The sequence below is a fragment of the Myotis davidii genome, unplaced genomic scaffold, assembly GCF_000327345.1.
Source record: "Myotis davidii unplaced genomic scaffold, ASM32734v1 scaffold1115, whole genome shotgun sequence".
Taxonomy (NCBI): Eukaryota; Metazoa; Chordata; class Mammalia; order Chiroptera; family Vespertilionidae; genus Myotis; species Myotis davidii.
Window position 1 is genome coordinate 1,662,797 of NW_006287910.1, and position 27,069 is coordinate 1,689,865.

General features: G+C 43.5%; 1 protein-coding gene across 1 annotated transcript in view; it reads left to right on the forward strand.

Annotated features, from left to right (window-relative positions):
• Positions 1 to 2,233: 2,233 nt before the first annotated feature.
• LOC102760629 (nodal modulator 1) overlaps positions 2,234 to 27,069 on the forward strand; it is a gene marked incomplete at its 5' end in the record, with an annotated part of 42,085 nt that continues 17,249 nt past the window's right edge. The window contains 14 exons of the mRNA XM_015561296.1: positions 2,234 to 2,377; positions 3,087 to 3,193; positions 5,408 to 5,480; positions 7,431 to 7,583; positions 8,371 to 8,508; positions 8,830 to 8,919; positions 11,781 to 11,886; positions 12,064 to 12,214; positions 16,808 to 16,982; positions 18,365 to 18,506; positions 19,781 to 19,912; positions 20,999 to 21,135; positions 22,599 to 22,686; positions 25,957 to 26,020. Of these exons, the coding sequence (XP_015416782.1) occupies positions 2,234 to 2,377; positions 3,087 to 3,193; positions 5,408 to 5,480; positions 7,431 to 7,583; positions 8,371 to 8,508; positions 8,830 to 8,919; positions 11,781 to 11,886; positions 12,064 to 12,214; positions 16,808 to 16,982; positions 18,365 to 18,506; positions 19,781 to 19,912; positions 20,999 to 21,135; positions 22,599 to 22,686; positions 25,957 to 26,020 (1,700 nt within the window). The remainder of the gene's footprint in view (positions 2,378 to 3,086; positions 3,194 to 5,407; positions 5,481 to 7,430; positions 7,584 to 8,370; positions 8,509 to 8,829; positions 8,920 to 11,780; positions 11,887 to 12,063; positions 12,215 to 16,807; positions 16,983 to 18,364; positions 18,507 to 19,780; positions 19,913 to 20,998; positions 21,136 to 22,598; positions 22,687 to 25,956; positions 26,021 to 27,069) is intronic.

Consider the following 27,069-nt stretch of genomic DNA (forward strand, 5'->3'; position numbering starts at 1 on the left):
GATAGGAGTCGGGGGCCGTGGTTGTTCCCGCCTGGCTGCCTTGCGAGTTAGACAAGGAAGAATTGCGTCCCTGCCATCATAACTGGTGAAGGGAAGCTCAGGTAGCTAATTTGGCTCTGTGGGAAAGTTCTTTTCCGTTTCAAACTCGGGGGCACCTGGCTGGTGCATTCTAGAAGCTGGGACTCAAACCCAACTGATGGCTAAAGCAGAGGCCACAGATTGGCAGCCAGTTGGAGTTAGCGCCCCCTCCCTATCTGTCAGTGCTTTTTCTTTTTGATAAACTTTTAAAATTTTTTATTGAATTATAACATACTTTCAGGAATTTTCACAAACTGAACTCCTCCATGTAACTGCCACCCAGACAATGAGATGAACTTTATCAGTACCCACAGGCACTCTTTAACTGCTTCCCTCCCCCCCCCGCCCCAGGTGGACCACCACCCTGACCTCAGATTACTAGTATAGATTGTTTTGAACTTGATAAAAATGGAACCACACATTTTTTTGTATCTGGTTTCTTTCAACATAGTTCATGAAATTTACTTGTATTATGTGTAGCTTTTCACTCTATTACTATGTGAATGTGAAGTGATTTATCCCTTCTACTTTTGATGGACATTTGGTTTGCTTCCTGATTTTGGCCATAAGAATAGTATTCCTGCAAACATCTTTGTACGTATCTTTTGATACATGTGTGTTTGCATTTCTATTGAGTATATACCAGAAATGAAATTACTGGGCAATAGAATTTTTATGTCCTCAGCTCTAGTAGAATGGCGAAACATGGAAAGTAGATATAGCAATTTCTCCTCTCCCAACAGTGTGTAAGGGTCCCAGGTGCTCCATGTTCTCACCAGCGTGTGGCACGGTCAGTCTTTCATTTTGGCCATTCTGGTGGGGATGTGGTGGTATCCATTGTGATTTTCATTTGATTGTCCTCAATGGTCAATGACGTTGAACACTTTTAAAATATATATATATATATTGATTTCAGAAAGACAGGGAGAGGGAGAGGGAGATAGAAACATCAATGATGAGAGAGAATCATTGATTGGCTGCCTCCTGCACGCCCCCTACTGAAGACTGAGCCTACAACCTGGGCATGTGCCCTTGACTGGAATTGAACCCGGGACCCTTAGTCCACAGGTCAATGCTCTGTCCACTGAACCAGATATATATATAAGTTGATTTCAGAAAGACAGGGAGAGGGAGAGGGAGATAGAAACATCACTGATGAGAGAGAATCATTGATTGGCTGCCTCCTGCACGCCCCCTACTGAAGACTGAGCCTACAACCTGGGCATGTGCCCTTGACTGGAATTGAACCCGGGACCCTTAGTCCACAGGTCAATGCTCTGTCCACTGAACCAAACCAGCTAGGGTGAGGTTGAACACTTTTTATGTTTATTGGCCATTTGGATATTCTCTTTTGTGAGGAACCTGTTCAAAGCTTCTGTCCATTTTTTATTGGCATCTTCACCTGTGTGTTTGTGTGTAATTTTTTGTTCTAAATGATTTTTTAAAATATATTTTTCTTGATTTCAGAAAGACAGGGAGAGGGAGAGGGAGATAGAAACATCAATGATGAGAGAGAATCATCGATTGGCTGCCTCCTGCACACCCCCTATTAGGGATCCAGCCATTCACATAGTCCCCACTTGGCCTGTCTGCTTACTTCTTACCCATTTGCTCTCTGGGGGCATTGGAGTTTATGGCCCTGGTTTAATATGGCTGAATCCATGTACTTGGTCAGGGAACAGAACTGGAACCAGATTTTTGGGGCTTGAATTGGGGTCCTGTAACTCACAAGTGCTGTGACTTTGAGAGATCCATTAACCTTCCCGTGCCTCCATTTACCCCTCAATCAATTGTAAATGTTACTACCTACCTTTTACAGTAGTTTTGAGAATTAAATGCCCTTAGCTCACTGCCTGGCCTGTGGTAAGCATTCAGTGACTAAAGCTGGTTGGTGCTCACTGAATTTTCCATGGGACTCTGAGATACAACTCGGCTGAAAGACTGTTACAAGAATATATTATCCGCTAAACACTGGTTCCCTCAGGGCCAGGAAACTGAGCGTCCAGGGACGAAGGGTGGGAGAGAGACTTGCCCTGCCTGTCTTTTATACCTTTGGATTTTGAACCATGCGACTATATTAAGTGCTCAAAAATAAATAAAATGAAAGTTAACCAGTAAATTGCATTTTACCTCGACAATTTCCCAGAACTAAACTTCTTCAGAAGTGTCTTGTACCTCATTCCCATCTTCACCCCTAGAACCAACGAGCGTGGAGCTCTATGTGGATGGCGTCAGTGACATCTGCACGAAGGGCGGGGACATCAACTTTGTGTTCACGGGCTTCTCTGTGAATGGAAAGGTTTGGTTTCAGAACTGCCTTACTTTTAACGTTTGCTCTGTAGTATCCACTGGGTCTTCTCTTACCTTTAAAAAAAATAGCACTTTTTAACCTGGGGACTTTGATCACACGAGGGACCCACAGGTAAGCTTCGAGAGGATCTGGGAACTCGATAAAATCGAGTATAAAATGTAGTGGGTGTTTTTAGGGGTCCGAGCTAGGTTGTTGCTCTTACCCTGTAAGAGTAGAGGCTGTTAGCATGTAAGTGCCAGGAGTGGCCTTTTATAGGGACAGATTCCCGGGAGAATTTCTTTTCTTCCCTCCATCCAGCATCAAGGTTGAGACTGCACATTTCCCTGGCATCCTTTTCTGCACGGCAGGTCTACGTCTTTACTTTTACACTGAGAGGGAGGCCCTTTTGTTCCCTCTTTATGTGTGGGTTTCCCTTTAGAGATGGGGATCATCTCTATACTCCAAACTTTCTAAAATAATTGTACATTTTTAGCTGACAGTGTCCTAGAGTCAATGAAACACAGTATTACCATACTGTTACTGTTCCCTTTCACAGCCCCTCAAACCTCCCTGGGAAGGGTATCCATGATCTCCATCACCTTTTCAAAGGAATTTTCACCCAAAGAAGGTTATTAGCCCCCTGTGGGGAGTAGGAGCAGGATCTCTGGGGAGGAGTGCTTTGCTCCTAGGTCAAGTTCAGCCTCCTTCTCCACGACAGGTTCTCAGCAAAGGGCAGCCCCTGGGTCCTGCTGGAGTTCAGGTGTCTCTGAGAAGCACAGGGACCGAAGCGAAGATCCAGTCCACAGTTACGCAGCCTGGTGGAAAGTGAGTTGTGCTTGTGTCATCCTGCCTTGTCGCTAGAGCGGGGCTCTGATGGAGGTGGGAGAGCTCTGGATTTAGGGAGACCTCAATTCAAATCCTAATTTGGCCTCTTTGGACAAGTTCATGCCTGTCGGGGCCTCAAGTTCCTCATCTGTATAATGGAAGTCATTTGACCCATTGCATGTAGCATTGGCGGGGTTACTGAATATGAGATAACACCTATCAAGCGCCTACTGCAGGGCCCAGCATCTAGTAGGTCTTTATTTAATGGTTGGCACTGGCTCTGGAGCCCAAGAGTCTGTGTTTGAATCCTGGTTTTCCCATTTACTAGCTGTTTAACCAGGAGCAAATTACTTAAGGCCTCTGGGCCTCCATTTCCTCATTCAAAAATGATAATAATCATGAAATTTTCCATCCTAAAGTTATTGAGTAGATTAAATTATCTAGTGTTAGTGTTTGAAGCTTTTTGGTGTGACATATGTGCTTGATAACTTACCTCAAATATAGGTTAGCTCAATTATTTTTACAAATCATTTTGTCCCTATTACATCAAAATTGTTTTGTAGTTCGAATGATGACTACTTAATTAACCTTGTTAAGTCAAATTTAAAGCATTTATTTAATGGATTTTATATCACTGAGTTGTAAATGTTAACAGATGTGCCAAGATTAATAGCAGAATAGTTCCAACTGATAATTTTGAGAGCATTCAGATCATTACTACTTTAATATACAAAATTGACTAAGCTGCAAAATTGAAGTTTATAATGAATCTGTCAGTAAGTCATTCGATTTTTAAATGATTGTTGAAATTATTTTTGAAATAACATTTGATTGATGCCTCTCCAGCCCTGGTCTATAGAAGGAATGTGGAGTTCTCATTTTCTCTAGGCTAGTAGTTTGCCGTTGACCTTGCTGGGAAAAATGACTTGATCTTTCTGAATCTCTTTATCTGCACTAACTAAATGAAGATACTAACTTACAGACCAGGGATATCATGGATATGAAGTGTAGGCTACATCTTACTAAGACCAAAATCCAGTGGCAGCTTGAATTTTATTGTAGCAAAGTGATTGCCAAGCCCTATCCAGTTATTACAGGTAATATCCTATATAATAAAAACCTAATATGCTAAGTGTGTGGTCGGCCATTCGGCCATTCAACAATCAAAGCGTAATATGCTAATGATATGCTAAGGCTATTCAACCACTCACTATGACATGTACTGACCACCAGGGGGCAGTCGACAAATCGCTCTGACATGCACTGACCACCAGGGGTCAGATGCTCCAGCCAATTGGGACTGAGTGAGATGGGCTGGACACACCCTGGAGCCCTCTCTCGATCCCTCCCCAGCTGGCCAACCTCCTGCATCCCTCCCCAGCCCCAATCATGCACCGGTGGGGTCCTTGGCCTGGCCTGCGCCCTCTGGCAATCCGGGCTGAGGGGACTTCCCCCCCCCCCCTCCAGTGCACAAATTTGTGCACCGGGCCTCTAGTTTGATATAATAAAATACCACCACAGAAGAAGAAATTGAATGCTTTTTTTAGTTCATTTCATTAGAACTAGCCCTCTAATTGTCTGGTGCTTTGCAGATTTAAAGGGTTAAATGTGTCAGAATCCTTCCATTTCCAACCTCAGCTCATTTCACTCTGGTCTTGGTTAGTCAGTACCTACCTGAGAGATCTTCACTGACTTCTGCTTTCATTGCTGTTGCTTTGCATAATATCATATTTGTTTCTGATAACAGGTCTAAACACTCTTGCATAGGATTCAGAGGTTGTTATCATTTTTCCTCCCATACCATTAGCGTCATCCTGTGTTAGTGTCTGACTAGCCTATCAGATCTGTTCTCTGTCCTTACATGTGACTCCTTTCCACTTCTGTGCCTTTGACACATCACTCCCTTCTTGTCTATTCTATGACTGATACCTGCTAAACCACAGTGACTGGTTTTTAAGCCAGAATTCCTGGGGGTTAAGGAAAACATAAAGCCTCTTTCCTGTCGGCACACAGAATACCTATCCTTGCACACAGTAAGTGCTGTCTGATGTGGCTTTGCACAGTGAAGGATGAAATTTTGTTTATGCTCACTAACCAGCTAACGGCAAGTCTGTGATAATTCAAACACTGTTTTCTGTTCTTTCCAATATTGGTCATAAAATGAGAACTACTCGGGTTGTTGGGAGTGAGTTAAGTGGTATTTTGTATCCTTAGGTTTGCATTTTTTAAAGTTCTTCCTGGAGATTATGAAATCCTTGCAACTCATCCAACCTGGGCATTGAAAGAGGTAAGCATTTCCGTTATGTCTTTAGTGTGGCAACAACGTGCTGGTTTGGAGACAGCAGGGTTTCGGTTCAGGATGTGAAATGAGTTTATGGTTTTCTAGACGTAGATGCAAAAACATTGGTGCTGCTGATGAGCTTGATGGTATTTATAAGGTGAAACTCCTTCACTGTAGCACATGTTGCTTATGTTGGTTTCAGTTTTAGGTAACAATATCGTCTTCCTGCTGTGAAATAGGTTTGTTATTAACTACAGCTATCTTAAGCCAAATCAACTCAAAAGAACCTGAGGAGATTTTTTGTTGTGCTTTTTTCAGTCAAGAACAACATTCTATAAATATGCTTAACATCCGAGAAACTGTTGTATATGTGCCCAAGGAGAACGAATAAGAGTGTTTATTGCAACTTTGTTTGCAATAGCAAAATATTGCACACAACCTAAATGCTCATTAAGAGGAGGGTGGATTGTGGTTTTATCACACAATCGAATTCTGCACATCAGCCATAATGAATGCGCCAGAGCCACATACATCAATACGACTATATTTAAAAACCTACCGTGAAGGAAAAAGGCAAGTTGCCGAAGGATAAGGAAATATGATGCCATTTATATAGTAACTAAAAACACTCCTGATCATACCAGTTAGGGATGTATTCATATGTGGAAAAATTGCACAGATGTAGGCAGGAATGGCAAACACATGCTAATTAGGATACTGACATCTGTAGAGGGAGGAGGAAGGGGAGATGTAAGGGTCTTAAATTGTGTTTTTACTCATTTCTTTAGCTGGTTAGAGTGTGTATAGGTGTTCTGTAGAGTATTTCTTATATTATTTTGTATGAAATAGTTTATAATAAAAGATCAAAAAAAGAAGAAATATACTAGGTGAGGTTTTATAATAGCTGTGGAAAAACAAATTGAAATAAGAAAGACTTATTTAAGGGACATTTCGACATGTTAGCTTTTACGTTAATTTTGAGGCTGTGTCTCATTCTTGCTCAAGGAGCATCAGAATAAGTGTTTCAGTTTTTACCCTATAGTTTTTATGCAGTTACAATTGATGGTATGGTTTCAGCCTAGGTTTAAAAATGTTTTACTTAAAACTCAGTGGCTTACATATTACGAATAGAATACATGTTAAGGCTTACATTGTTAATTGTATGCATAAAGGAATTTACCTTATTAATATAAAGTTGTGTTTCAAAGTAAAGTGCGCTGTTAAAAGTCAGGATGCTGGCTGCCCCTTAAGGGGGGCCGTGACTGGAAATGAGCCCGAGTGGGGCTGTGGGGCTCGTTCTATTCTGTTTTTGGCACTGTTTGCATGGTGTGCTCAGTTTGTGAAAATCACTGCCCTGGACACTTAGAATATGTGTACTTTTCTCCACATAAATCATATTGTAGTTTAAAAAATATATGCTTTATATACCATTAAACATAGGGAAAAAATAAGGCATGCTCACTTTTAAGAATTGAAACATAAAGAATCAAGGAGTGGAAACAAAAAATTTGGAAGGTGGAAAATGTGTAAAAGAAGTAAAATGTCACCATACAGATGAAATTGCCATTATCTACATTTGCCATATTTCCTTTTACTTCATTTTGTGCATGAAAAAATAGTGATTATACTACATATGCAATTTTATATGCCTTTTTTCATGTCCCCATGTTCTTAAACACTTTGCAAGTGTTTCTCTCTCTATTTCTTCTCTCCTTCCTTCCTTCCTTCCTTCCTTCCTTTCTTCCTTCTCCTCCCTCCCTCCCTCCCTTCTTCCCTCCCTTCCTTCTTTTCCTGATTGATTGATCTACTGATTTTAGAGAGAGAGAGGAAGGGGGAGAGAGAGAGAAAAAAAAAATCGATGTAAGAGAGAAACATCAATTGGCCACCCCCTGTATGTGCTTTTTAAATTTATATATACTATTTCCTTTTTTTGGAAGTTAAAATCTTCTTTTGTAGGCGAGCACCACTGTGCGAGTGACCAACTCCAACGCTAATGCCGCCAGTCCCCTGATCGTGGCTGGATACAACGTGTCTGGTTCTGTCCGCAGTGATGGGGAGCCCATGAAAGGGGTGAAGTTTCTTCTCTTTTCTTCTTCAGTAACCAAAGAGGTAAGCAAAGGAAAGTGAAGAAAGGAGACACTGAGACTATACTATTTAAGATGCAGTGAAGGTTGATTTATAATCTCAACGTTTCAGAACATTGTGTTTCTCGGTTGACTTATAAGAAACTGAATGTCTAACCTGGGAGATGGTGGAGTTTGGTGTAAAGTGCACAGGTTTTGAAATCAATCAGATCCATTTCTGACAAATCCCATCTCTGTCTCTTACTAGCTGTGTGAATTTGGGCCAGTCTTTTCACCTTCCTGAGCTCCATTTTCTTTCTTTGCTTTTCTTTTTAAAATTTATCTTTATTGTTGTAGGTATTACAGGTGTCCCCTTTCCCCCGCATTGACCCCCTCCTCCCCAATCCCTTCCTCTCTCTAGGCCAGCAGTTCTCAACCCACGCGACCCCTTTGGGGGTCGAACGACCCTTTCACAGGGGTCGCCCAAGACCGTCGGAAAACACATATATAATTACATATTGTTTTTGTGATTAATCACTATGCTTTAATTATGTTCAATTTGTAACAATGAAATCCATCTGAGCTCCGATTTCTTATCTGGAGAATGGCGACCCATTGTAGGGATGGGCAATCATGTCTTTTTTTCCAAAAAAAACTGTGCCATTTTAAACTTGAATGTAAATACTTTTGTTCCTTTTACCTCTACTGTGCCTTAGATTTCCAAAAGACATTTTGTGACATAAAACTTGAAAGTTTTCCTGTAGTGTGGCTATTTGATGATAGTCCGAACATGTAAGTGGATAAGGAAGTCATGTTCTGTTTTCCTGGCCTAGGATGTGCTGGGCTGCACCATCTCACCAGTGCCCGGCTTCCAGCCCCAAGACAAGAGTCTGGTATATTTGTGCCACGCAGTCTCCAAAGAAGATGGCACCTTCTCCTTCTCTTCCTTGCCAAGTGGGAGCTACACTGTGGTGAGTGAGGCAGTTTCTGTTCTGTTTGTGTTTGGGACTCTTAGGGTGCAGTCAAAGTCGATGCCATTTGGGTGGGTAGGACTGACTGGTTGGCCTCCGGTTTTGTGAACATTTTATTTAGCAGTTATTTAGGATAAGGCTCTGGCTCCTCTGTAATAGCTGTAGAAATGCAGGCCTTTCTCTTAAAATCAGCAACAGAATGATAGTTCCTCTTCGGCTGCCTTGTACCCCTTGTCATTCATGGGCTGCTGGATCGATTACTAATATTGATGGTTGAATCTTGCTATGGGCTCTTAGCAAGTAACAGACTCTTCCTTCCAGATTCCATTCTACAGAGGGGAGAGGATTACCTTTGACGTTGCTCCTTCCAGGCTTGACTTTACAGTGGAACACGACAGCCTGAAAATTGAGGTAGGAACTCCCCATCTTCTAGAGGGACAGCTGTTCGAGTTCCCATCCCTGGGCACAGGTGTCGCAAACAAGTTTAAGAAAATAATCAGTAATTTATCAAGATGGGCTGTTGGAAACACCAGAATCTTGTACTCTTCTAGTTTAGCTTGGAATTCACTAGACACCTGAGCCCTCTTACTACATGTCTTTATCTTAGAGACTTGGAGCCCTAGTTATAGCTACTTCATTCAGGGAAATAAGTTTATTGCGTGCCAGTGACATCATTTCCGGTACTATTCTAGGGGTGGGCTTACAGCAGGGACAAAGCAAAATTCCTGTTCTGTGGAATTCATGTTCTAATGTCAGAAAAGGAATATACTTATAAATGAACGTATATTAGAAAGTGATTAGTGTTCTCTAGAGCAATAAAGCAAGAAAGAAGATAACACATTTTCAGGTTTGAGACAGGTGCTGTCTTACAGGGTGTTCTCGGGAAATCTCACTGTGAAGGTGACATTTGAGCTACACCCTGAAGGGGAAGAGACAGTGAACCATACTTCTGTGGGAAAGGTGTTTTAAGACAGAGGGAATAGAAGATGCTAAGGTTCTGAGGCTTAGAGAGTTTGGGGGACCCAGGAGGCCAGGGTGGCTGGAATGGAAGGAGTGAGGAAGGGAGGAAGAGGACAGAAGGACAGAGAGATGATGGGGCAGGTTGTACTGGGCCTGGTGGGCCACTCTGGGTGACAATTAGCCCCATTCTGGGTGAGGTTCTGAGCAGAGGAGAGGTGTGGTGCCTTTGGCTACAGTGTTGAGAAGAGTTCCCAGGGGGTAGGGTGGAAGCAAGGGACGAGTTGAGGCTGTGGCAGTCAACCAGTGAGAGCTGACAGAGCTTGGACCGTGGTGATAGGAATGGATAGGCAGCCTGATAAACTCCTTAGGCCCTAAAATAGAGGGTAAATGTGTTTTTCATCACACATCTTTAATTACAGAATTTGAAAATGGTTACTGTAGCAAATTAGCTAGATAGAGAAAATCCCAAAAGAAAATAATAATCTTTCCTAAACGGACCACCCAGTGTTACAGTTATTGAAAATATTAGATTTCAGTTGTTTTCTTGTAATCTTACATTTGAAAGTGCTGCGCTAAGGGAGCTTGCACTGGTAGGCGCTGGCGTTCAGGTGGCATGCTTCGTGGGGTCCTGACTCTGCTTTGTGAGGCTCAGGAAAGCACTTGACTGTTGTGCTGTGCCCTGGAGCGGGTGAGAAGGGTGAGAAGATGAAGTTCTTGCATGCTTCAGGGGCCTGTGGAGAAGAGCAGGAGCAGTTGAGTGAGGAAAGACACGTTTTTAAACAGAGTTGAAGGGAATTTCAGGTATGAGAGGGTCTGTAAGCTGCCTGAGGTCAGCCTTACTCTTCACTGTATTCCTAACATGTGACTTAGTGACTGGCACACTGTAGGTACCTAAAGTGTTTGTTGAGTGGATATATGGATTAATAAGTGGATAAACCACATCTTTTTAGAAGGATCGAGAAAGACTACCTGAATAAAAAGGAAGCCATTTTATTTTTTTCAAGCTCTCTCAAATGCTGTGGCATATATGCATTCATTCATTCATTCATTCATTCATGAGTTATTTATTGAGTGCCTACTATGTACCAGGGACTAAGATGGAAAAAGTGCTCATCTCTATGGATCTTACATTTCTTTTTTTAAAAAATATTTTTTTATTGATTTTTTACGGAGAGGAAGGGAGAGGAATAGAGAGTTAGAAACATCGATGAGAGAGAAACATTGATCAGCTGCCTCCTGCACACTCCCCACTGGGGATGTGCCCGCAACCAAGGTACATGCCCTTGACCGGAATCAAACCTGGAACCCTTGAGTCTGCAGGCCGATGCTCTATCCACTGAGCCAAACCAGCCAGGGCTGGATCTTACATTTCTAATGGGAGGTAAACACCTATAATAAATCAAACAAGGACATTTCAGATATCGGTCATTTTTTGATGAAGCTAATAGATTAGTATGATGGACAGGGACTGGCTGGGGTGGGAGGCAGGGACTACTGAGATAGGATAGTTAAGGAAAGCTTCTCAGAGGTGGTGACAGTTTGAACAGAACCTGATTGATGAAAATGAGTGGCTTCCTGCCAGATCTTGTCTAGGTGTGGGAGAAGATCCAGGCTGAGGAAGCAGCTGGTGTGGAAGCCCCTGTGAGGGATGCATGTGGTGCACCCATGTGGTCAGCTTGAGGAACCAAGAATCAGGGTGGCTGGAACATAGAGGCTGCAGAGAGAACAAAGCCATGGCCCTCAGGAGTGGGATGGGCAGACACAGATAACCCAACTACAAAACGCTGTGGGCAGTGCAGCAGCTGGGGTGGAGTCGTTAAGGACTTGAATTCAGGGTGTGGTAGGGAGAGGCAGGAGAAGGCCTTGGGAGACCTTGCTGAGGTGAAATCCACAGGACAGACTGATGTTGAAGTGATGCTGGGTTTAAGCTTGGGGGGCTGGAGAACTCCAAAATGGGACGTCTGGAGGGAGGAGGAAGGAAAGGAGAATGGGTAGGGAGGCTCTCACCAATCTGACTTGGTGATCTTTAGCTGGGGAAGTAAATCTATAGATCTGTTTTATTGAATTATTGGACATACATCAATATGTCAACTGTTGAGAATACAAGAAAGGAGACAGACTCAGGGAATGTGCTGTCGGTGGGGGAGGCACTCGTGTAGGTGAGCTGAGAAGGAGCGTGGCTGGCATATGGGACTGGGAGAAGCCAGTGTGGGAGATGTGCTGAGCGATGCCATGGGTGGTGGCATGAGTGGCATAAGGGAGACGTTTGCAGCTCATGCATGAGAACCTTCTTCCTGTTCTTCATCTTCCAGCCCGTGTTCCACGTCATGGGATTCTCTGTCACTGGGCGGGTCCTGAATGGGCCCAAAGGAGAAGGTGTCCCGGAGGCAGTCGTCACTCTGAATAACCAAATCAAAGGTGGGCAGACGTGTTGGCCCTGGGGCTAGTGTTTGATCACAGACAAATGGAAAGGAAACAAAATCTTAATGACTCTGTGAAAATATGTCAGCTTTCTGTCTCACGTGTTCCTGTGAATATGGAGGGCTAGGCAGTTCTTTTTTGGCTCATCTTTTGTTGGCGTGTTTTGTTTTACAGTCAAAACAAAAGCTGATGGCTCCTTCCGTCTGGAGAACATAACCACTGGCACATACACCATCCATGCGCAGAAAGAGCACCTCTACTTTGAAACTGTCACAATCAAAATTGCACCAAACACTCCTCAGCTGGCTGACATCATTGCCACGGGGTAAGGTTATCATGTTTGGGTATGGGAGCGCCAGTGCTTATGTCAGCAGCCAGCAGAGAACAAAGTCACCTTTGATCTGACTGTTTCTGCCAAGGATCCACATGCAGTCTCAGACTCCTACCGAGAAATTCAGGCTGAAAGATTAGTGCTAAGTCTTATCCACTGAAGGTACTTACATGCTGGATTCTTTTTTTTTAAAAAAAATATATATTTTATTGATTTTTTACAGAGAAGAAGGGAGAGGGATAGAGAGTTAGAAACATCAATGAGAGAGAAACATCAATCAGCTGCCTCCTGCACACCCCCTACTGGGGATGTGCCTGCAACCAAGGTACATGCCCTTGACCGGAATTGAACCTGGGACCATTGAGTCCGCAGGCCAACGCTCTATCCACTGAGCCAAACTGGTTAGGGCACATGCTGGATTCTTAAAGAAAAGGATCTTTCGTGTCGGACTTCACATCTGTGGGGACTTCCATGGCCTAATTCTTGAAGACTTCGGAATATGTTATAGTTGGTTGACGAGGTTTGTTGTAAGATGCTCTGAGCTGTTGTCATAGTTCTTCCTGCTTTGTTGTATTTATTGCATTTGAGGGGACATCCTGTGGTTGAATTTCTGTAGTTTTATCAGGTAGTGATAACGTGTGGTGCAGTGAACCCAGGCCTTGGAGTCACATCTCAGATCTTCCTCGCACTTGTGTTACCTGTAGAGTGGGAATGCCACCGTCTTTCTTGAGAGTAATAGGTGCTCAGTAACTTAAACGGAGAGGGACAGCGTCTGCTTGGAGAGAGGCAGCATGAGCAGGTGCATAGTTTCTGAGCAGCAGGTGTGATGGTGGCATAAAGCTTGGTGTTGCTGGCGCATGAAGTGCTGGGCAGGCAGAGGAGGGGCAGACCTCCTCACACCCCATTGGAAGTTGAGAGCTTTCTCCACTGGGGGCCCGGAGGCCAGTGAACAGTGTGAGCATGGAGGGAACACGGGTAGACTTTTGTGTTTAGTGAGGCACTCCGGTGGCATGGTGGAGGATGGCTTTGAAGGGGACAAGACTTGGAGACAAGAGGCCTGAAAAGAGAGTTGGTGAGGGCTTGCCAACAGAGAAGGGAAGGACAGATGGGGGTTTCCGTTTTGAGGGGCAGGATGACTGTGGTGTTCAGTTTTGGAGTCTGTAGGGCCACTAGGTGGAGCTCTCCAATAGATCCTTGAATGGAAGGTAAATCCTAAAGATTTGGCTGCAGCTGGCAGCCAGAAGTAGAATTGGGAAATCAGTACACCAGAAATGAAATGCCAGTGTTTGAAGGGTGGGTTTTACGTATGAAGTAGTGCCTGATGGGCAGGGAGATCCAGGAAGCTGAGCCATGAAAATACAGTCCATTTGCCTGGTCAAGGTTGGGATTCAGTGTCAAATGGGAAATCAGGAAGTACATCAACTGTGGAAGCTGGTACCATGTCTGTCATGGAGCTCAGGACACAATTCTTGGACTTACATCCTCCCTCTTGCCCTTCATAAACATTTTGAACAGCTACTCTGGGTGAGGCACTGTTAGAAATGCCAGGTATATAACAGTAAAAAGAAACCTAACATCCCCAAGCCAGGGCTTTCATCTTACTGGGGAGACAGACTCAAGACGAGTAAACTTGTGATTGTAAATGAAAGTAGGTGTTGTGCTGGGCAGAGACCGGGTGCTCTGAGAGGACTTGATTTAAATGGTGACTATGGGAGGCCTCTCTGGGTCACTGGGACCCTCTGGAGGACTACAAGTTAGCTAAGTGAAGAACTTCCCAGGTAGAGGGAACAGCCTGGGCACAGGCCTGGAGGGGGAGAAGGGCACTCTCTGGAAGACAGCCAGCGTGGCTGGACGCAGTGGTGAGGTGGGAGAGCTGTGTGACTTGCAGCCGTCTTGTGGAGATGGGCTTATCCCCAAATGCAATGGAATGCTGTTGAAGAGTTTTCAGCAAGCAAGTGCTATGGATCAGGTCATTTTAGAAAGGTTTTTTATTTTTTGGCTGCTGTGTGAAGCATGGATCAGAGGGAAGCCAGAGTACCTAATGGAGGGACTAGAAAGAAGGTGGTGACAGTTGTCTCGAGGAGATACGGTGGTGCTGGGACCAGGTGCTGGCAGGGAGGGAGTGAGAAGTAGAGATTTGACAGGTAGTATGAAGAGAGAATCAATGGGTCTTGTGCTGTCGGAGTCCCAGGTTGCTTATTTGAACAATGGGGTGGATGGAGGAAGTGCAGTTCATGGAGAGGGGGAACTACATCTATATTTATTTTCTTTAAAATGGAATATAGGAGTCAAAGAAAGAAAACATTTGTTGAGCACCATTGGGAAATTCATCATTTTCCTTTTGGGCCAACGTTGCACATTTGCCTTTTAATTTATTGTTTGTTACTTAAAAAAAAATCTCAATTTATTTGAAAAACAAACTCTTTGACTTCTCTCCAAATGACTATGAGGATATAGTTATTCCACAATACACCAAAATTAACAGTTTTTATTTATAAATTATTAAGCCCCAATGAAAGAATTTATTGACACACATCAATTTTTAAGGCCTTCAATATAACAAATATTCTCCTACCATTTTTTTTTTTTTAGTTTATTTTTCTAAACTAAACCAATATACATTTGAGGTTTAGGGTAACTGGACACTTCTCGCTCTTTTATTTTAAATTAGTTTTTTTATTTTATAGTTGAAATATAATATGGACATTTCTCTTTAATTGGGAATATGAGCTAAAGCAGATCTTATGCTTAAAATATTTAAAACTTAGGAGAGATTCAGCTTGAAGCAAATTAGGTGACATTCGCCCTGACATGGACATGAATTAGGAGACCATGAAAGGTCCTCAAGAATAGTTTATCAATATTCTCTTGTCCTTTTATTCCAAAAGTGTTCAGTAGAGGAATATGAGAACCAAAGTGCATACCTTTTCATCTACATCAGGGGCTAGCACACTTTTCGGTAAAGGGTCAGAGAATAAATATTTGTTGCTTCTTGGGTCTTATTGGTCTCTATGATGAACGTGCTGTAGATAATTCCTAAATGAATAGGTGTGGCTGTGTTCCAATAAAACTTTATTTAGGACACTGAATTTTGAATTTCATATCATTTTTATGTATCATGTAATATTCTTTTGATTTTATTTTTCTTTTAACCTTTTAAAAGTTAAAAGAAAACGAAAATATGAAAACCATCCTCAGCTCAGGTCCATACAAAACAAGGTGGCTGGCGAGCTGGCGGGCTGGACTTGGCCACGGGGCTGGACTTGGCCACTGGGCTATAGTTTTTGGCCCCCACACCAAAGCTCATTCGGCGGGGTCAGTCACTGAGAAATGACTGCTCTTTATTATTCCCAGATTTCACACACACAATATTCCACCACTTTGTTGTGCCTTCTGTTGTTTCTTTATTTGCTGCAGAGTGGGTGTTCCATTATCTAGTTCACCCATGATTACCCAACGTTGAATCCAGCACTTTGTTATCTTTCTGTCAGAATCGACAACTGATTTTTATCTAAAATGATTCTTTAAGATTAGAAAATTTAACCTTTAGTCTGTTGAGGAAGTTGTCATGGCCTTCAGCTGTGGTACCTTACTGTACTTGGGCACATCAGCTGACGGGAAAGTGAAGAGCATCACTGAGGATGGTCTTCGTTGGTCTTCCTCAGGGTGTGGACGTGCTTCTCGGGGGCCTCTCCAGACACACTTTGGCACTTTGGAGCCCTTTACACACTGCTCATGCGGCCTGGTCGGAATCATTACCTTAATAGGGCTTGTCAATTACAAGTTGCTTTTCTTGGCTCCTTGCTCCTAAGGAGTTTAGCTTTAGCTTTGCATTTTTCTAACTTAATTACCTTTTATGTTCAGATCTCCCAGATTGCTCCTCTTATCCACACATTATATGTAATCACAGGCGAGGAAGTTGTCTTTGATAACTGCCTTGTTTTATGGCCTTGGTAATACCACACTTTCTTAGGCAGCTTACAGCTCTTGCTTTTAAGGACTGGCCCATATTCTCAGTCCGAGGCTGCTCCATCGCCAAAGATTCAGTTACCTGAAACATTTTTTTTTTTTTAATTGATTTTTCACAGAGAGGAAGGGAGAGAGACAGAGAGTCAGAAACATCGATGAGAGAGAAACATCGATCAGCCGCCTCCTGCACATTTCTCAGTGGGGATGTGCCAGCAACCAACGTACATGCCCTTGACCGGAATCGAACCTGGGACCCTTCAGTCCGCAGGCCGACGCTCTATCCACTGAGCCAAACCGGTTTCGGCCTGAAACATTTTTTTATCACCTACAGATTTTCTAAAAATCACTTCCACCGTGGGGGGTTGTCAGATGTCACCCAGAACACACACACAGCCCTGCATTGGGCCCCCGCTCTGCCTTTCCCCTTATTAGAAAGACGCCCGATCTTTCCAAAGGTTGCCTTTAAAACTGGAACCATTTGGGCTGCATTCCTGTCTTTTAAGATGAATCTAGTCTCAGGGACAAGGGCTGGAAGATGGACATGTAATTTTGGTTGATAAGCACCTTTCCTGTTATAATTGAGTTCTCATGCTGGAATGAATGGTCCCTTTGTTGCAGGTTCAGTGTCTGCGGCCAGATATCAATCATTCGTTTCCCTGACACTGTCAAGCAGATGAGTAAATACAAAGTTGTCCTGTCTTCTCAAGACAAGGACAAGTCTTTGGTCACCGTGGAGACGGATGCTCATGGATCATTTTGTTTTAAAGCAAAACCAGGGACCTACAAAGTACAGGTATGATGAGTTTTATTCTAGTTAAGATATTTGAAAAAGAGCATTGATTTTTTCAAAGGGTTATTATTAGCCAGAATGCGTTAGGAAAGGAGCATTTCCATTCCTAACTTTTTATGTTGACATCTTTACATTCCTGCATGTCACTGTGAGTGGAGCAGACATGCAATCAGTTTAAAAATGATGGGACAGGCCTTTCTCTTTTCCAGTGTGATGTTTATTAGGGCTTAGTATCTGGCTGCCAATCACACCTCCACCTTCGCAGGCTTTTGGCTGCTGCAGAATATCCATGAGTCCCAAAGGAAATTAAAATCAACTCTTTATTAATGGCAGCTCAGTAACTTCCACAGTGCATGGCTTCTGGAGCTTGAGGCCTTTTCCTGCCTTGCCCTGAATGGGAGATGCTGGGCAGGCACCGCTGGTTTCTCCATCTGGGCAGGCAGAGAGGCTGGGAGACTTCGGCCCTTGGTCTCACTGCACGGTGAGCACAGATGAGGCCAGCAGGCAGGAGACACAACAGGACCAGGGGTCAGCCCACTGTGCCTCTCAGTGCAGAGGCCCTGCCCACGGGGAAAGGCCGTGTCTCAGTGGATTTCACACCCTCACCCATCAAGTCAGCTGCTGCTCCTCCTCCCTGAGAAAGAGCAAGTGAGGGAATGGAGCGGGCTGGGAAGGTTCCTTTTATGACTTGCTCTCCTCTAGGGCAAGTAGGATCCCTCCCTCTGAGGACCTGTGTGGGAGAACAGTGTCTCCCTGCTTCCATCGCACAGTGTGGTGTGTGGACTGACAGCTCCTTTACTAGACAGCAGCTTCTTGCAAAGCTGGCCACACTGACACGCCTTTGGAAGCCCTTCAGGGCAGGGACTTATCCAAGGAAGGGCAGTTCCGAAATGTAATCTTTACTAGGGATGAAAAACGTGACCATTGCCTTCTTTCCCAGTCCCTCTCGTTAGCCTGAGAAAGGCCCATAGAAGAAAAGGAAGAAGAAAATGGCGTAATTTCACTATTTGGCACCCAAGCAGCGTCGGCAAGTTCATAGCTTATGTCACGTGTGATCTCAAGCCAGGAAAAGGTTCTGGGATTAAGTGTGGTTTCCACCCCATGTTCAGGTGATGACCACAGCTCGGGTGTCGATCTGGAGAGTTATGCCCGATGGGCTTTTGTTTGCACCAAGGCACTGCTGGGGATGGGTTTTTTGTCTGATTAGAAATGTGTTGTCTTCACACTGGCTACTTGCATATTTGTTGTGAGTGTAAAACTCGGCCTACAAATGAACCTTTGTCCTCGGAAATGTTTGACCTTGGGCCCAGATGAATGTTCTGGTGCCCCGTAGGCCAGAGGAGCAGCAACCCTGATATAGCTGATGTTGCCCTGTGTTCCCACAGGTGGTGGTTCCTGAGGCAGAGACCCGAGCGGGGCTGACATTGAAACCCCAGACGTTCCCTCTCACTGTGAAGGACAGGCCTGTGATGGATGTGGCCTTTGTGCAGTTTTTGGCATCAGTTTCTGGGAAAGTCTCTTGTTTGGGTAAGATGTCCATGGCAAGCAGGAACAGATGGTTTCACAGAAGCAGGCCTGTGGGGGTGGGGGTGAGCTGCCCCTCACGGGGCAGCGTTAAAGATGAAGGCAGAAGCTGCTCCTGGGCAGTGGTTTGGAGGGTCATATTGCATCTAGTTCTTTTTGAAAAATTGCCACAGTGCGTCATAGAAACATTTCTCTGGGAGTCGTTCTGCTTTGGCTCCTGAAAGAACATGTGGGTCTCTTTTTCTCCCTCTGGCCCTGAAAGGAAGGTGGAATTAGGCCCCGGTTTCAGTCCCAGTTCTGTCACTCTCCAGGTTGGAGACTCGGCATTTACTTTCCCAGCTTCTGTTTTCCTTCTGTTAAATGGCAATACTGCTGCTGTCAGAGGGTTTTAATGAAGGTTAAATGTGGTCATCAAGAGACAGTGTAGCACAGTGACTACATAGACTCTGAAACCGGACCACGTGGGCTTGAACCTTTGCTGTGTGACCTGGGGCAAATTACTTAACTCTCTGTGCTTTGAGTCCTTTATCTATAATATGGAGATGATAATAGTACCTGCCTCATAGGCTTATTGTGACAGTCAAGTGAGTTAGTGTATGTACATATAGCCTTTAAAAGTACTCGGGGCACAGCAAGAGCTATTTAAATCTTTGCTATTATTAGTAATCCTATATAATAAGAGAGGAATAGGCTAATTTTCCATTATGCTGTAACGAATCTACAAGTGGTAGAGAGCTACAGGAGGGCCGGGCAGCAAGCTATGAGTGGTGGGAGGGGGAAGTGGGCGGAGAGCTACAGGAGGGGCGGGGGGATGGGCGGAGAGCTATGAGCAGCAGAGAGCTACCATCGGTGGTGGGTGGGCGGCCAGCTGAGGCAAGTGGCAGCAAGCTACTCATGCACGGATTCGTGCGTAGGGCTACTAGTATTAATATGATGATGATGGTAAGAGGCCCAGTTCTATGCCTAGTATAAAGTGGGTATTAAGTAAGTTTTTCTCACCTTTCTCTTTTTCTCTGGCTCCTCTTGGTGCTCCATAAGTACTACTTTGCCCATTTCAGTAAATGGTGGAGCTGCTTTCCCCAGTGGTGGCTTCCTTGCTTGGTACTGATGTCCAACATCGGGGGGCTTTTTAGAATCAAGCAGCTACAGGTTAGCTTTAAAGGAACCCTGGCACTGGCCTTCAGGAGATAAAAGATAGCAAGCAGCACACAGAGGTCAAACATGTGCTCTGGTTCATGAGGGCAGTCAAATGAGGCCCTCCTGTCTTTTCTCTGCAGACACCTGCGGGGACCTGCTGGTGACCCTGCAGTCCCTGAGCCGCCAGGGCGAGAAGCGGAGCCTCCAGCTCTCTGGCAAGGTCAACTCGATGACTTTCACGTTTGACAATGTGCTCCCTGGAAAATACAAAAGTAAGACACTAAGACAGCCTCTCCTGGCCCTCACATGCCCTCATGGCCTTCTTTCTAAGCGTTCTAAAACCCAGCTCCCAAATTGCATCCCAAATGTATACTATTACTTGTTTAGCTCTTCTCTGACCTGTGACCTTGAATGTGCTTTATTTAACTGAGGCTCTAAGAACCAGCTGCCACCATATCAGGATAGGCCACACTCTTCTCTTTTGGGAGGGTGCCCTCATTCATGCCATTTTATTTCTAAATGCTGAAAAGCGAGTGTGGAATGATAACACAGTGTGCTGCCATTAGCAGCTGTGTGACCTTGGCCGTCCTTGAGACTCCGTTTTCTCATCTGTAAAAGAGGAGTGCTAGACTTTCTGCAGGAGGTAAGACTAAATGAAATACAGGTGTAAAGCTCTTGCACAGTGCCTGGTAAAGCAGTGGATGCTGGCAAACACTGGTTCCCTTTTCCCTGAGTTTCTCAAGAAGTACCCATTGCCATATTGTATTTCTGCTTTTTCAAAGCTCAGCTTGGAGCTGCTGGCAGAGAATAGCTTGTAAAATCTCCTCCTTTTTCTGGGGAATTACATTTTCCATTATATCAGGTGTTGGCAAACTACGGTCTCAGGGCCAACAGCCTGTTTTTATAAATTAAGTTTTATGTGGACCCAGCTATGCCCATTTGTATATATATTGTTTATGGCTGCTTGTATACTGTAAACAGTTGAATAGTTGGGACCATGTGGCCTACAAAGTTGACAATATTTGCTCTGTGGCTCATGACAGAAAAAGTTTGGTGATTTCTGAATATCTTACTAGCAGCCTCATGTTTAAACACAATTGAATTTCTGTCTTGGTGATTTTAATGGCCATTGGTTTCAATTTTTCTTTAGTAGTTACTTCTAAGCATTGCTATTTGTGTGTGTGTATTATGTTTGTTGATATGTATGTAGATACATATGTATGTATGCATATTTAAAGTATGTATATGTATACAAACATTTTTAAATAATTAGTGAATCATTATAGTTTTTCCCAGTGGTATTCCAGGAGTGGTGTGCTCTATGCCCATGTGTCTCTTTGTGTTGTGTGCTTTTCCAGTAAGCATCATGCATGAAGATTGGTGCTGGAAGAACAAGAGTCTGGAGGTGGAGGTTCTGGAAGACGACGTGTCAGCGATTGAGTTTAGGCAGACGGGCTATATGCTGAGATGTTCCCTTTCTCATGCCATCACTCTGGTATGTATGGCTTCTGAGGATCCTCTTATCTGGAAGGGCACGTGCCTTTGGAGAGCAAGAACGACTAGTGTGCCAAGAAGATTATAACCATAGTCTAGTCAGATTTCCTTTTCTGCCCCTCCACTCAGCCACCTAATATGGACAGCTTCATCAGGAAGCATTTAAAATACCTCAGGGGAAGATGCCTTTATTTGGGTCACTTCCTGGCCTCACATTAAATTCGAACTGATGATTTGGGGGAGTCATTGATGTAGTGCAAAGCACCGTGGTTGTGTAGCCTTGGGCAACTTCATTTAATGTTTCTGAGCCTCATTTTTCTCCTCTAAAACTGAGATCATAATATCCACTTCTCAAGGTTATAGGGAGGTTTAAGTAAAGCTTTAATGCATTTAAAATTTCCTTGGTATATACCGCTGTTATTAACAGTGCAGCTGACTGAGTTCCTCTGGTATATTTATTTTGGTTCAGAGGACAGAACTGTTAGACAGGATCTTATTCTCTTATTGATGTGGTCTCCCTGGCCTGATAGGTAGTATACCAGATGGATTTCTGGAAAGGAAACATTGTGCAGACCTATAGAGGTCCATTTATGAATTTTATGTAATTTTTTGACTTGAAACATTGGTAAATGTCATTGTCAGGTGCCAGTAGAGAAACCGAGGCAAATAGCAATTAAGTGACTGCTGTGTTAGATGCTGAGGAATTGAAAATGGTGAATAAGTGATAGACATTTGGAAGCCATTCCTTCCCTTAAATCCTCCATTACATTTCTGTTTCCCTTAGAATAAGATCCACATTCCTTAATGATGGCCAACAAGGCCCACCCCCAACTCCCATCTGACCTCCTACCACTTTCTACCTTGCTCACTCAGCCTCAGCACACAGGCCTTCTCCCAATCCACAGTAAGCTCGCTCCCTTCTCTGGGCCTTTACACATGCTCTTCCCTCTGCTTGGAATGCTATGTCTTCTCCAGAAATGTTTGCACTTGCTTATTCTCATCATTCAGGCTGCAGCCGCAATGTTTCCTACTCAGGAGAGGCCTGCCCTGAGACCAACAAGCTAAAGACACCGACGGGGATCACTCTATATTCAGATCCCTGTTTATTTTCCTTATAGCTCTATTACTTACTAACTGAAGTCCTCTAATTCCTTTGTTGACCACATTGATTTTCTGTCTACCTATGTTAGAGTGTAAACCACTTGAGAACAGGAGCCTTGTCAACAACCAAAGCCCAGCTCTGGGTCTGTCACAAAGCAGGTGCTCAATAAATGTTAGTCGACCAAATGAAAAAGAGCACATTTTTGTTGGAAGTTTTTGAAGGTTTTTAATTTTCCTGTGGCACCCAACTGCTCAAATGATTAATGGGCAAAACAGATGACTGGTTCTGAAACAGAAATATTATTAATCATCTTGTGTCTCCATCTCCCCCGGTAAGTCATTGTATTGGCTTTGGTCCCTTAGGAGTTTTATCAGGATGGAAATGGACCTGAGAATGTGGGGATTTATAACCTCTCCAAAGGAGTCAACCGCTTCTGCCTGTCCAAGCCTGGTGAGTCTGGGAGGATTGATGTGCTACGTGCTAGGGAAACAGAGAGGCACCAGAGGATGGTTTTAAAGGCATTTCTTCCCACCTCAGTTCTATTTGCATCAAGCTATCAATTTTGGCTGTGGTCAGTGCACTCTTGTTTTTCTATCTCTTTCCTCTGCAAGGGGTAGTGTTTTTACCCAAAGAATTAGAGCTGGGGCCTGGTAAGTCTCTTGGGTTTCAGTTGAGTAGACCGCTGGGCCCTTTCACTTTTTTTTTTTAATTTACTTTTCAATTACAGTACATATGTAATATTATTGTTATTATTATTTTAAATATATCTTTATTGATTTCAGAGAGGAAGGGGGAGGGAGAGAGAGATGGAAGCATCAATGATGAGAGAGAATCATTGCCTCCGGCACACCCCACACTGGGGATTGAGCCCACAACCTGGGCGTATGCCCTGACTGAGAATTGAACTGTGACCTTCTGATTCATAATTTGATGCTCAACCACTGAGCCACCCCAGCCAGACGACATGTAATATTAGATTAGTTTCAGGTGTATAATAAAGTGATTAGACCCTCTCAATTATAAAAATATACTATTGGCCAATAAAAATTGGATCATCTCGCACCGTGCTTAAAATAACTTTTGTGGCTTCTCTCTCTTTTAACAACTTTGAGATGCAATTTGCAGGCCATAAAATTCACGCATTTAAAACATACAATACAACCATTTTTAGCAGTTTTACCAAGTTGAACAACCATCACTATAACCCACTGTAGAACATTTTCATCACCTAGTAATATCCTTCATACGTGTTTATAGTGAATATCCTCTCCAGGCACTAATCAATTTTTTGCCTTTATGGATTTGCCTTTTTTTTGGATAGTTCATATAATTGAGAATCATACAATTTTGTCTGGCTCCTTTCACTTAGCATAATGTTTTTGAAGTTCATCGTAATGTTTTGGATTCCATATTGTAGCAGGTATTTATAGTTTATTCCTTTTTATTGTTAAACTAGAGGTCCGGTGCATGAAATTTGTACACGGGAGGGGAGAGTCCCTCAGCCCACTCTGCACCCTCTCCAATCCAGGACATCTCTCGCAATTCGGGATGCTGGCTCCTAGCCACTCACCTGCCTGCCAGCCTGATCCCCCTAACTGCTCTCCCCTGCCGGTCTGATTGCCCCTAACCACCTCTGCCTTGGCCCCGCCACCATGGCTTTGTCCAGAAGCACGTCTGGAAGGTCATCCAGAAGATGTCCGGTCTAATAAGCATATTACCCTTTTATTAGTATAGATAGTATTCCGTTGTGAGGGATACAATTTCACATTTTGTGTATCCATTCACTACTTGGTAGATACCTAAGTTGGTGAATATTTCCAGTTTTGGGCTGTTATGAATAATGTTGCTATGAATATTTGTGTACCTTTGTGTGAACATCTGTTTTCATTTTGGGATGATAAATGCTTAGGAATAGAATTGCTGGATCATATGGTAAATTTATGTTTAATTTTTTTAAGAAATTACCAAATTGTTTTCCAAAGAGGTTGTATGTACCATTAGATATTCCTGCCAGCAATGCATAAGGGTTCCTGTTTTTCCACATCTTGACCAGTATTACTTACTGTCTGTCTTTTTGACTATAGCCATCCTGCTAGGTATAAAGTAGTATCTCGTGGTTTTATTTTGCATTTTACTAAAGAATGATTCAGTGACTTCTCTTGGTTCTCAAGGTGAAATACAAAGTCCTTAACCAGACCTTGAGCTCCCGTATAATCCAGCCTGCCTGCCCTTCTCTGTGCTCCAGGCACTCTGTCCTTATGTGTTTCAGTTAGGATGCCTTTGGCTGCAAGTAACAGAATCTGTACAATAGTGCCATTAAGATGTGGGGCTTAATTTGGCTTGATAACCAATTCTGGCAGCTGTGGCTACAAGCATGGGTTTGGTGGCTGGTAGACCTTAGGGTTGGTGTCTTTATGATTCTTTTAACCTTTTCCCTTGTGTTTTCAAGATGGCTGCCATCTTGTTATGGTTAAGGCAGAAAGACCAGGAGAGGGACAGGCAAACATTTTCCATGCCTCCTCCTCCAGTAAGCTTCCTTTATGTCTTATTAGCCAGAACCGTGTCACATGGTCACTTATAGCTGCAAGGGAGGCTGGGACAGTTGGCTATGTTGCTGAGGCTGGACACATTGCCACCGTAAACATAACCCGGGTCTGGTGTCAAGGAAGGAAGGACAGCTGTTGGGGAAGCACCTAGCAAGCCCTTGATTTAGATGTTCTTGCTTAAGTGCTCTTCCTGTCCTCACATTCCACTCTTCAACCAGCTGTGCCTTCCCATGTCACTTTTTGGTTCAGGTATTACTTTCCAGGGGTGGGAGGGCTCTCGGTGTCATTTATATCTCTCTGTCATGCTGCTGCTCACAGCATTCAGTTCTTTTCTTTACTGCACTTAGCTCATAACTGGTCTGCAATAGATGTCAGATGCCTCCCTCTGTAGACGGTAAGCCCCTGATGGCAGGGGCCTTATGTGTTTCCTGCTATGTTCCAGTACCCAGCACAATACCTGGCTTGTAGTAGGTGCTGGTGCATTAATATTTGTCAAATGAAAGAGCAAATAAAATGAACAGAGAAACCTAATTTCTTTCTAGTAGGAGCTGCACTGGGGCTTACACTGTGTGATGCACACAGCAGAGGTGGTTTGAACTAATGTCAGTTTTTGTAGGACATATTGCAAAAATGTGGGTTAATGACCTTTCGGTGGGAATACATTGTTAGACTTTTCTCCTTTCTGAAATTGACTGTATTTCTCTCGCAAATGATGCCATATGCCCCTATTTGAGTGTTACCCTCATAAACTTCTGGCATGAGAGTGTTTTCTGTGATTGGTTCATAATTTTCTGGGCCTTCCCCTGCCCCATGCCCTGTTTAGGAATATTTATGGGAAGGAGCTCAGGCTATGGTTATCTTTTGAATTTTTAACAGAATCTGTTAAGTAGCAAATTCTCCATCTTAGCTGTTGTAGTAATGCCCTTCCTGTTCCTTCTTGTGCACATATCTGTTAGCTGGGTCTGTGTGGATTAAACTATTGTGCATTGTTAAGTTATAGAAAGGAACATCCTGAGCTTGTCAGTAGGCCATTAACTGGTTTGGGTCATGGGTAAGATGCCATCGTATATTGTGGGTCTTCAACTGAGGTGGTGCCTTTGGATTTCAAATGTTGGAATTGCTTAGCGTAGTAGATGCCCTTCTCTGAAAATGCCTTTTGCTTTCCTGGTTGCAGGTGTGTACAAGGTGACCCCACGCTCCTGCCACCGGTTTGAGCAAGCGTTCTATACCTATGACACGTAAGCTGGGGCTTCTCTGCTCTGTGGGTTTGTGTGACTTCCATAGAGGATGAGTGTGTGTCTCTTCTTTAGTCATTTCTGAGAACAAAAGGAATTTTTTGTAGTTTTTCTGGAAGAGGTTAAGGTTAGGCATTAAAAAGTTTCTAGATAAGGATTTTAAGATGCTTGGGGAAATTAATATTATTTTCTTTTTTTAAAATTAAAGCATTTTTATTTTCCAATTACAGTTGACGTACAATATTATTAGTTTCAGGTGTACAGACAGCCACCTCCTGCACATCTCCCACTGGGGATGTGCCCGCAACCCAGGTACATGCCCTTGACCAGAATCGAACCTGGGACCTTTCAGTCCACAGGCTGACGCTCTATCCACTGAGCCAAACCGGTTTCGGCCCCCCAGTAAATCTTGTACCCACCTGGTACTATATATAATTATTACTATATATTTTAAAAAATATATTTTTATTGATTTCAGAAAGGAAGTGAGAGGGAGAGAGAGATAGAAACATCAATGATGAGAGAGAATCATTGATCGGCTGCCTCCTGCATGCCAACTACTGGGGATTGAGGCTGCAACCTGGGCATGTGCCCTTTCAATGATGAGAAAGAATCATTGATTGGCTGCCTCCTGCACGCCCCACACTGGAGATCAAGCCCACAACCCAGGCATGTGTCCTGACCGGGAATCCAACCGTGACCTCCTGGTTCATAGGTCGACACTCTAACACTGAGCCACACCGATAGGCTAATTATTACAGTATTATTGACTATATTCTCTATGCTGTATTTTTCGTATCTGTTGTAACTGCCAATTTGTACTTCTGAATCCCTTCCTCCTTTTTTTACCCTATTCCCTACTCCCCTTTCCCCTCTCACTACCCTCAGTTTGATCTCTGTATTTATGAGTCTATCCTGTTTGGTTTTTGTTTATTTTGTTTTTTAGATTCCACATATAGGTGAACTCATATGGTGTTTGTCTTTCTCTGTCTGATGTATTTCCTTAGCATAATACTTGGGTAAATTATTGAGAAAATGGAGATAGGGACTCT